Raw genomic sequence first — 11,857 nt, forward strand, 5'->3', positions numbered from 1 at the left:
ACTATTTTAGATGTAATTAGTGTAAATTTTTGCATAATTCCTATGCAGTGAACACCATATATGTGTCTCGGAACCATGTCTTCAATCCCATATAATTCCTCTAGTGTTTAGTTTACCAACTACCATATCAAGTTCAGTCGTGCGTCGGTCGGACCATAATAAAACTTAGGTGCATAAGGTAGGTCTAATTATGGTTCGGCCGTTGTACGACACTAAATTTAGATATTGTATTTGACCTAAATTCTTGAGTTGTATTCTCTTCGAGGGTCCGAGTTTTCTTTATGTTTGAAGTATATATGTATGTTCTCATCGTGTGTATGGGTTTTATATAAACTTTAGATATGATTTTTATGTTTGTTGTGTGTTTTATTAATATTTTGTTTAGTACCTCACGACTATCAAGTAAGGACTCGCCAGTCAGGATAGCCGGAGGGCAGGGCCATTTTGGCGTATAATCGTTCTGAAATCAAACAACGTAAGCAACGTGTCTATCCTTGTCACCTCTCTCGTAACTAGTCAATCGGTAATATAATTAATAATACTTTTTATTTTCTAGGTTTAAAGGATAAACCTAATTAGAGTAGTGAGCCTAAAGCTATAGTTGTAATTTCCTAAGAAACTATTAGTTCACTATAGCAATAGCTCTGATACCAATCTATCACACCCCGGCCAATGGCAGAAACGTCGGACAGTGAGACGACATCGTGGTTCATACTTATTGATTATATTGAAAAGTATAAAAAATATAAGATGGAGGAATGAAAAGGGACATGAAGAACCTCCATGATTATCAAGAAAATGTAAGGCATAATCAACATAGAAACATATTATGCAAACAATGTTGGAGATAAATAAAATATATATATATATATATATATATATATATATATATATATATATATATATATACAAGAAATTCTGCAGTTAATTTCAATTTTAATGTGAATACAAACAAGATTTATGCTTGCCCGAAAACTTTCCATATCCGTAGGTATCTGTGGAAGAAAAAGTAGAAGTTATACATAATCACATCATTACAATATGTAAGTTTTCTATTGCTTAGTTCGGTGAAATTTCGTGTATTAATGGTAATCGTGTTCAATGCAAAGAAAATGAGAGAAGATATAATACGAAAGTATGGATGTGCTATGTATAAATTTTTTTATAATCTTATAATATGCATACATTTATAAAACAATCTAATGAACCTTATATAGTCACTATTACATGGAAAATAGTATTTTGCTTTGTTGGCTTTGTTCTTGATCGAGGTTACTGATTCTTCAAAAAAAAAAACATAATCATCAATTCATTTTATAAATGTTTTTGAACCCTACAACATTAGGAAAAACTTTGTCAAAGGAAAGTATTATATTTGAAAAAAATGTGGAAATTTCTAAAGATTACCTATAAACCTGATAGATCTAAAACCCCACCCTCTCTATTCATATTCATTCAAAAACCTGTATGAGCTGTTCTAAAAGTTGCCTTGTTTCTTAAACTTCACTAATAATCATACTTAGATTCTTGACTTCCATGGAAATGGAAAAACAGAGTACATTGAGATATTGAAAGAGATATGTCTCTGAGCATAGAATTGAACGCCTTTTGCAATTCTCGAAATTCGATGGAGATGAAGAAAAACAGACCACTGAAACCGTTTAATTTTATTTCTTTTACGTAATTATGACCGATTTACCCGAACTGGGCTCGAGAGCCTGCAGTAATAAAAAGATTTTTAAGCCCAAAATGAATGAGTCGACATTAACACCATCAAAAGATCATAAATTACAGCATGATAAAAATAGATATCAATTACAACAACCAGAAGAAATTCAATCGGATTAAAAAACAGAGTAAAAGAGTAACTAAAAGAAAAATGAAGAATTGCAAATATAACTAAAGAAAGATCCTTGAAACTGATAGTGGGCGATGCCATGTTAAAGATGGTAAAGTTGTTCTTGCTTTAGTTATATTTGCAATTCTAGGGGATGTGGGATGGGTGATTTTTCTAATAGAGTTATAACAGAAGTATTAAATGATAAGATAAACAAAAAAAATTAATAGTGAAATATAACAGGGGCATAATTGACATTTAACATATCTTAACTGAATAAATTTCAAGGAGTTAAAGAGAAGGACCTAATCTACAACCAAACATTTTCAAAAAGGATTATATTTGCAAGCTATAAAAATATTAGAACTCCATCCAGAAACATCAACAAACCACAACAACCATTTTTACAGTTTTCTCTTTTTAAAATAGCTGAATTTGACTTGGTAAATCAAAAAGTTAAGATAGATTTAAATAATAGCCATTTTCTCCTGCTTTTTGTTTTCCTGTTTTCAAAAAAGGAAAATATGGGCCATGCCAATTTTTTCGACAAGGAGTGTATTACACTTAGGAATCAGGATTGTATTCATCATGACAATCTTGGAAAGAAATAAACAATGGTAAAATAGATTAAATTCTAAATGGTTAGTTATCAAAAGGACAATATGTTAATGCTGAGTTTAATAATGCAATATAACTTTATTCGATCTGTTTTCCAATTAGTTCTACTAAGAGATTTAATCTGAAGGCAAATGTACATGTCAAATCGAATATCTTTGAAATTGTGTATAGTTGGTTTCAAAATTGAAGTGCTTGTGGTTATCATTGTTTCTAATTAGAACTATAGTAACTGAAAATAGAAAACTAACAATTAAAAATTTATCATAAAAAATGTTCCGATCGATACAACAATTAATATTTGAATAGAGTGTTTAACTTCAGAAATCAACCATTTTGACACAGACGATTAAATCAGTACCATATCTTTGTTGTCTTCTAACTACCAACATAACTTCAACAGCATTTAGTATGGATATTGGACCCGCCACTGCCTAACCCACCAAACGAACCTGAAACTTTTTTGTTAGTGGAAGACTATGTTATGGGTCAATGGTAATGGATCCTTTATAAAAATCTAAACATGAGTGCATTTCTTGAGCGTGTGAATGTGGAAAAAAATATGATTTGGAAGAATAATGTTATTTTCTATTATAGATATCTAAAAAAATATGATTTGGAAGAATAATGTTATTTTCTATTATTGATATCTAAACTAATAAAAAGTTAAAAGAAACTACTTCATTATAGATAAAGAATTTGTTTTTTCTAGTTATATTGAAAAGTAAATCTAGATGCAGGTATAGATAGAAAAGCATCCATTATATTTCGTTCAAATTCACATCTGGTTGTGGTTTTTGGATATGTCGTGCTAAGACATCACTTCTTAAGATTGATCCAATGCCTTCTTGTTCAAGGTATTCATAAATCAAAAGTGAGTGTCGGGCATTTGAGCAATATCAACATTCTCAGATGATGAGTGAAGTTTTTTCAGAGCTAGCACCTTGTTAGGTTGTAGCTCGGCTTTGTACACAGTCACATGTCCTCCGGTTCCAATAGAGTATGCTTCATCAAAATCATTCATTGCTTTCAAGATGTCATCATACACTACTCCTCCATCAAAACTTGTTATGGAGAAATAATCACCACCTTCTTTGTCCAACGGTTTCTGTGGAGAATGCCTCTTTCATTTTCGATAAGCAATGAGGCCACACATGAAAAAACCAAGTAAAATTGCCCCAATAAGAGGGAGCATAATTACAAGGATGGGGGGATGATGAAAGGGATCATTTTTCTTCTTCGAGTTTTGAATTGCACATAATTTTAGTCCTGTAAAATTTCCACCCAAATGTGGATTTCCTTCTATGGACACATTCACAAAGTTAGTGTTAGTGGGAATTGGACCTATGAGCTCATTGCAAGACAAGTCGATATCAGTCCCACGAGGCAAACTTTTAATAGCATCAGGAATAGAACGAGATAGTATATTGTGTGAAAGATTCAATTTTTGCAAACTTTGTACTTCAGATGGTATCTCTTCCTTGAGCAAATTCTGAGATAAATCAAGTTCTGTAAGCTGAACTAATTTACCAATCTCAGATGGAATTTTATGAATGAGCTTGTTGTTTCTAAGATTCAAGTGTCCAATTACCAACACTTCTTGGTATCGAGCCATTTAATCTATTTGAGGACAACTCAATAGTAATGTGGATCTGTAAGTCTATTTATGTTTGAAAAACAAATCAACAACCATTTATTTAGCATTATCTAATACAAATTGGAATATTTATTGTTTCATTCTTTATATTTTCTAAGGACACACATATTCGGACACAAGTACACAACAGACACAGTCAAAGAACAAGTGTTATATTTCACTTTTTTTATTAGCCATCAAAACAGATAAACAACACATATATAAAACAACTATAATTTGTTTATTTGACAATACCCAAAAGTTAAACATATTTGTAGTAATATTTTATTTGATAATACCCACATTCCATTACCTTCCGTTCATCTAACCATGGCTACCGTACTCCCAAGTCCCAAGTACAGAAACCACAACCAAATGATTAGAATCCTTCATCGATTACACATATTGTTTTTAATCCATCAAAAATCACTACCAAATCACAGAAAATATTTTAATTTAAAACAGATTGGTGATTTTGTATTGGTGTAAATCCATTTCCATAGTGGAAGTAGAGTGATTGAAGGGTTGATCATCGTTGAGGTGGATATCAAATAAAACGTATGTATTGGTTTCTTTGCTCGTCTTCTTTCTCATCTTTCAAGTGGATATCGATTAAAACGTATTTAGGTTCATTACCACATGCTTGTTCAAGAAATGTGATTACAGTGCATAACAAGTATTTGATGAAATGCCCGAATGAATTTTTTTTTTGAATTTAATGCTTCATTCAGTGTATGGTTTGTTCATAGTGCAGTTTTGTGGTTTCATGTAGATTGTTTTAAAACAATGAACATTTACAGGAGACAAGTACTTAACTGGTAAAATCTTGTTTGGCTAATTTTTCATATTAAAAATACAGCTTCTTAATTTGTATAAGGTACTAAATCAGTGACCTCTTAGCCTCTAATGATAAGATTAGTCAAGGGTGATTCCAAAATACTAATTTTATTGAGCAGCTGCAGAAAATATGATATAATTAAGTAGCACTCCAACATTGTTACTTTAGAACCAACATAAACTATTTAAGATCCTTCAATATATAACTGTTAGGGGTTTTTTTTTTTTTTAGTGTTGAGATTAATTGCAACGGATACCGGCAGAATATGTAAATATTTTTGTATGTATGATGTAAGACTCTATTGGTTTCTGTATTTGAGTCTATGTCTATTTTGACATGCATTGGAGAACAAATATTTTTGCATCAGGACAAGTGTATGATGGATGACGTGTATCTTGTAATTGGACTCTATTGCTATTTGTAACTTGAGATTGTGTTTCTGTATATATTGTTTAAAACTTTATTGAAATTTGTATTTGACTAGAAAAATTATCATTTGTATTTGATATATTTTCCTATTTTTCATGTATGTATAAACCACAAGTGAAATAACAGAGGCGGCTAAGACCATTTTGATGCAATTATTCGTATATTCTTTGCTCAACAACGATCACATACACAATATACAAGTCTCCACATTATTGTTATGCTACATGGTGCTATCAAACATATGAAAAACTTTTTAACCATTAGGCATTTAAACTAATACATATAATCTAGATGCATCATAGGAAACTTGAGAAAATTAAACATGAGAAGTGCACTGTATCAGGCAACCAGAGATGTCAAATCAAAGTAGATCCTTCATGAACAGATTTGAAACTTGGCGCATTGTTGGCCTTTCTTTAGGATTTGAGTTCAAACATGCTCTTGCGAGATTGAGTACTAAATTTACTTGTTTCTCAACTTGTGGTGAAGGAAGTGGAATCCGACTATCTCCAACATTTGCTAACACCAGATAATCAGCAGACATTGTTGGTAGTTCACCGGGATGCTTTCCCATCATCACTTCTAGTGCAACAATCCCAAAGCTATACACATCACATTTCTCGGTTGCCACCATCGTATAAGCAAGCTCTACATCCAAACAAACATAAGACAAAAAAAAAGTTATATCAACCTCACATGATTCTATGAAAATGTAGAACTACGATCACATGATTACGTTACCTGGTGCAATATAACCATAGGTCCCTGCAATCGTGGTCCAGTTGGACGAATCCATCTTTAAAAGCTTGGATGTGCCAAAATCAGAAATATGTGCCTCATAATCGGAATCAAGAAGGATGTTGGCAATGGAAATGTCTCTATGAATTATAGGAGGGGAGCAATCGTGATGCATATAAGCCAAACCATTAGCTACAACCTTTACAATATTTACCCTTTTCAACCAATCCAGTTCTTTTGCTAAGTCATCGCTTCTTAAGATTGATCCAAGGCTTCCCTTTTCAAGGTATTCATAAATCAAAAACGAGTGGCGGGCATGTGAACAATATCCATAAAGTTTCACTATGTTTCGATGCCTTATATTCGTTAATGCTCGTATCTCATTAAGGAAACCATTATGATTAACGTTCTCCGATGATGACGAGTGAAGTTTCTTGACAGCTACCACATTGTTAGGTTGTATCTCGGCTTTGTACACAGTCCCATATCCTCCGGTTCCAATAGCATATGCTTCATCAAAATTGTTCGTTGCTTTCAAGATGTCATCATACACTACTCCTCCATCGAAACTTGTTATGGAGAAATAATCACCACCTTCATTGTCCAATGGTTTCTGTGGAGAATGTCTCTTTTGTTTACAATAAGCAATGAGGCCACACATGAATAAACCAAGTAAAATTGCCCCGATAAGAGGGAGCATAATTGTTAGGATGAGCTGATGATGAAAGGGATCATTTTTCTTCTTCATGATTTGACTTGCACAAGACTTTAGTCCTGTAAAATTACCACACAGACCTGGATTGCCTTGTAAGGATGCATTCAAAAAGTTGGAGCAAAGCGGAACTGGACCTGTGAGCTCATTTTTTGATAGGTCGATGTCAATCCCACTGGGCAAACTTGTAAAAGCGTTAGGAATGGAACCAGATAGTCTATTGTGAGAAAGATTCAACTTTTGTAGATTTTTCAAACTTTGAACTTCAGATGGTATCTCTTGTGTGAGCAAATTCTGAGATAAATCAAATTCTGTAAGTTGAACTAATTTACCAATCTCAGATGGAATTTTGTCACCGAGCATGTTATTACTAAGATTCAAGTAGTGGATATGTTCCCATTGACTAATACTTCTTGGTATTGACCCAATCAATCTATTTGCAGATAGATCGAGTACTTCAAGGAGTTCTAAAAATCCGAGCTCTGGAGGTATAATACCTGAAAGTTGGTTATTAGCCAAGGACAAATTCAGCATACTTTTCATCTTTCCGAACTCCTTTGGGATTTCACCTAACAGATGATTGGAAGAAAGATCAAGCCTTTGTAGTTGAGTTGTATTTCCAAACTCTGGTGGTATGCTACCACTGATGTTGTTGTATGCCATCATTAAGGCTGTCAAATTCTTGCATTTACTCCAGTTTTGTGAAAGCTGCCCGTGAAAATTATTGTGACTGATATCAAGATATTTTAAGCGTGGATAGATGCCAAAGCTATTGGATATAAGTCCAATGAATTGATTTTGATCAAAACGAGCCCTAATTAAGCTCGGACAATTCCGTAAGCCTCTTGAAATAGGCCCAGTGAGATGATTAGCATTTATTGTGAACTTTTGAAGCTTTCCCCCATGGCACAAATCTTCTGGTAAATGGCCAGAAAAATGATTATTTGACAGCTCAAGTGTCTCTAGACTTCCCAATCCTAGTGGAATCGAACCAAATAATTTATTCGTGTGAAGGTAGAGACTCTGTAGCTTGCTGAGGTTTCCTAGTGATGAAGGAATGGCACCACTAAGTTGATTGTGGTGCAAATAAAGGACATTCAAAGATGTCAAATCACCCAATGATGAAGGAATGGAACCATTAAGCTGATTGTTGCTCATACCAAGCTTAGTGAGAGACTTCAAATTCCCAAGTTCAATAGGAATGGGACCAGAGATTTGATTTTCGTCGAGATAAAGGACATTCAAAGATGTCAAATCACCCAATGATGAAGGAATGGAACCACTAAGCTGATTCCCTCTAACCTGAAGACGAATGAGAGAGTTCAAATTCCCAAGTTCAATAGGAATAGGACCAAAGAGTTGATTTTCGTCCAAATAAATGGCATTTAAAGATATCAAATTACCCAATGATGAAGGGATAGATCCACTGAGTTGATTGTTACTCAGACCAAGCTTGGTGAGAAACTTCAAATTCCCAAGTTCAATAGGAATGTGACCAGAGAGTTGATTTTCGTCAAAATAAAGGACATTTAAAGATGTCAAATCACCAAATGATGAAGGAATGGAACCATTAAGCAGATTGTTGCTCACCTCAAGATCAGATAGAGACTTCAAATTCCCAAGTTCAATAGGAATGAGACCAGAGAGCTGATTGTGGTGCAAATAAAGGATATTCAAAGATGTCAAATCACCCAATGATGAAGGAATGGAACCATTAAGCTGATTGTAGCTCAATGAAAGATTGGTGAGAGACTTCAAATTCCCAAGTTCAATAGGAATGGGACCAGAGAGTTGATTTCTGTCCAAATAAAGGACATTTAAATATCTCAAATCACCCAATGATGAAGGAATGGAACCATTAAGCTGATTGTAGCTCAATGAAAGATTGGTGAGAGACTTCAAATTCCCAAGTTCAATAGGAATGGGACCAGAGAGTTGATTTCTGTCCAAATAAAGGACATTTAAATATCTCAAATCACCCAATGATGAAGGAATGGAACCATTAAGCTGATTGTAGCTCAATGAAAGATTGGTGAGAGACTTCAAATTCCCAAGTTCAATAGGAATGGGACCAGAGAGTTGATTTCCGAACAAATAAAGGACATTCAAAGATGTCAATTCACCTAATGATGAAGGGATGGAACCATTAAGCAGATTGTTGCTCACCTCAAGATCAGTGAGAGACTTCAAATTCCCTAGTTCAATAGGAATGGGACCAGAGAGTTGATTTCGGAACAAATAAAGGACATTCAAAGATGTCAATTCACCTAATGATGAAGGGATGGAACCATTAAGCAGATTGTTGTTCACCTCAAGATCAGTGAGAGACTTCAAATTCCCTAGTTCAATAGGAATGGGACCAGAGAGTTGATTTCGGAACAAATAAAGGACATTCAAAGATGTCAATTCACCTAATGATGAAGGGATGGAACCATTAAGCAGATTGTTGCTCACCTCAAGATCAGTGAGAGACTTCAAATTCCCTAGTTCAATAGGAATGGGACCAGAGAGTTGATTTCGGAACAAATAAAGGACATTCAAAGATGTCAATTCACCTAATGATGAAGGGATGGAACCATTAAGCAGATTGTTGCTCACCTCAAGATCAGTTAGAGACTTCAAATTCCCAAATTCAATAGGAATGAGACCAGAGAGCTGATTGTGGTGCAAATAAAGGACATTCAAAGATGTCAAATCACCCAATGATGAAGGAATGGAACCATTAAGTTGATTGTAGCTCAATGAAAGATTGGTGAGAGACTTCAAATTCCCAAGTTCAATAGGAATGGGACCAGAGACTTGATTTCGGAACAAATAAAGGACATTCAAAGATGTCAAATCACCCAATGATGAAGGAATTGTGCCAGATATATTGTTTGAATATATGCGTAAGATGGTTAGCTGGCGTAGGTTTCCTATTTCAGGTGGGATTACTCCAGAAAACTTATTCACTGAAAAATCAAGATATACAAGTTTGGAAAGGAGTCGGATTTCTGGTGGGATGGGGCCAAAGAAGTTGTTTATAGTGAAATCAAGATATGTAAGATTGTGTAGCAAAGAGAATGGAAATTGGTGGAGTGTACCGTTTAAGCCACATGAACTAAGGTTTAGCCTCTGAATGCTCCCATCAGCATTGCAAACTACTCCAAACCAAGAAGTGCATGGAACTAATGCACTGGAATTCAAAGGGAGGGAAATCCATGAAGAAACCAAGGAATTGTTTTGGATTTGAAGGCTTGTTTTCCATTTAAGAAGAGCATTGGCTTCCTCTAAAGAAGAAGAAGCAAAATTTGGTATGGGGGAGAGTGTGAGGATTAGTAGAGCTAGTGAGAAAAATAAGAAGATTGAAGAAGACATTATTTGCTTTGCAATGCTGGTTTTTGAAAAAGAATGATTTGAATGTCGTAATTTATACTTCAGCCACCATTTCTCTTGTTTTTTATTTTCACTCGTCAAAAAAAATAAAATAAATAAATAAATAAAATAAAAATTAGGCAATGCCTTATTTTTCCAGAGAGTGACCTGTACTGAGAAGTCATTGTCATACTTTTCCAAAAGGAGTGTGTTAAAATTTTAATGGTATTTCTCATAGAATTTTGGAAAAACCTGAAGGTTAATAAAGAAATTAGCTATAGGTGTCAGCAAGAAGACAATTATATTTGTTTTTCAATTAATTGTAATTAAAAGGTTTAATCGTCAAGCAAATGTAACTATCAAAGTCATTATATGTGAAACTGTGTATACTTGGTTCCAAAATCAAACTGATATCCATTACTATTGTTTCAAATTACATACCATGGTAATTTAAAAAAATTTCGGAATTCATCTTCTGTAGTAGAAAATATACAACTGGAAAACTTATTTCATGATCAAATCTTATTCATTGGCTCATTGCTTCAAATACTGTACTGTACAAGTAACTAAAGCACAAAGGAATGCGGTTTCATCGTTTTACTCTTCTGGGCTAACCAACTCCTAGGAATTGCTTCAATCACTGGTGAATGAATGAGGTTTCTCTATGGTGTCTAACAAGACGCATGAATCACTTGTAAGTTTATGACGCTTCCATGGAGGTGAATGTTAGTATAAAAATTTAATATCTTTTGTATATTTATTGATTATCCAAATAACACTGAATGGATAAGTTGCAGGGTCCAAGTGAGTGAAGCATGCAAAAGAGATGGTAGAATCTGAATACCTGTCAAGAGTCAAGGCAGTATTGAGAGCAGCTAACTCCACACCAACTATCACTATATATTTATCTTCATAAACCTCCATCTTTGTTCAGTGGAGCTACCTGGAAAGGTGGTACTGGTTAGACGAGAAGGGAAAGGTAGGGGAAGGGGTGAAAGGTGGTTGGATGGTGGGCCATTCGTTTAAAAAAGAAAACCAAATATATATATATATATATATATATATATATATATATATATATATATATATATATATATATATATATATATATATAAAATAAGGGTAATTTAGTAATTACGTGTCCGGGATCATTCTAGTGACAAAAACAAACATTATGGAGGGTCTGTGTCCAAATTGAAAACTTGGGATGTGATTAAGGAAAATACATAACCACAAGGACCATTTTTATAATTTACTGTAATTTAATAAAAAAAAAAAATCATACTTCATGAACTTGAGATTGGAAAAATTACCATGAAAAGATCTTGATCAATCAACAAAACTTTCAATCATTTAATAAATGGGACACATTAATTGTTATGTGAAGACAAGAGGGAACATATACAATTATACAAAGCGAAGTGGAGTGTGCTTTATTTCGTTAATCAATGTTATTTACCGGATGACTAATTAAGTTACTTTAAAGATGCGCCAATTGTGATGGCTACTTTAAGAGACTATAAAAAATGAATGCTCCTGTCATATTCTTTTAAGGTATGAACAAAGGGAAAAAAAGATTTAGAAACTTTATTTCATCCATATCTTTGTTATCACCTCCTGGGCTGTTAGTCATTAATTTTCTATCATGAACATCTAAAATAATGTCACATTCTAACATTATGAAGATAATTAAAGAAA

The 11,857-nt window shown here is 33.7% G+C and overlaps 1 protein-coding gene across 1 annotated transcript; it reads right to left on the reverse strand.

Moving 5' to 3' along the window:
- Positions 1-5,512: 5,512 nt before the first annotated feature.
- LOC145095456 (uncharacterized) lies at positions 5,513-11,083 on the reverse strand. The gene is made up of 5 exons (XM_079033331.1): positions 11,004-11,083; positions 9,629-10,178; positions 8,703-9,421; positions 6,097-8,630; positions 5,513-6,003 (listed from the first exon to the last, which is right to left on the reverse strand). The coding sequence occupies exons 1-5, from the start codon at positions 11,081-11,083 to the stop codon at positions 5,717-5,719; spliced, it is 4,170 nt and encodes a 1,389-aa protein (XP_078889457.1). The 3' UTR covers positions 5,513-5,716.
- Between the last annotated feature and the right edge of the window lie 774 nt (positions 11,084-11,857).

Source organism: Lactuca serriola, chromosome 3, assembly GCF_051521515.1.
Source record: "Lactuca serriola cultivar US96UC23 chromosome 3, Lser_US96UC23_V15, whole genome shotgun sequence".
Taxonomy (NCBI): domain Eukaryota; kingdom Viridiplantae; phylum Streptophyta; class Magnoliopsida; order Asterales; family Asteraceae; genus Lactuca; species Lactuca serriola.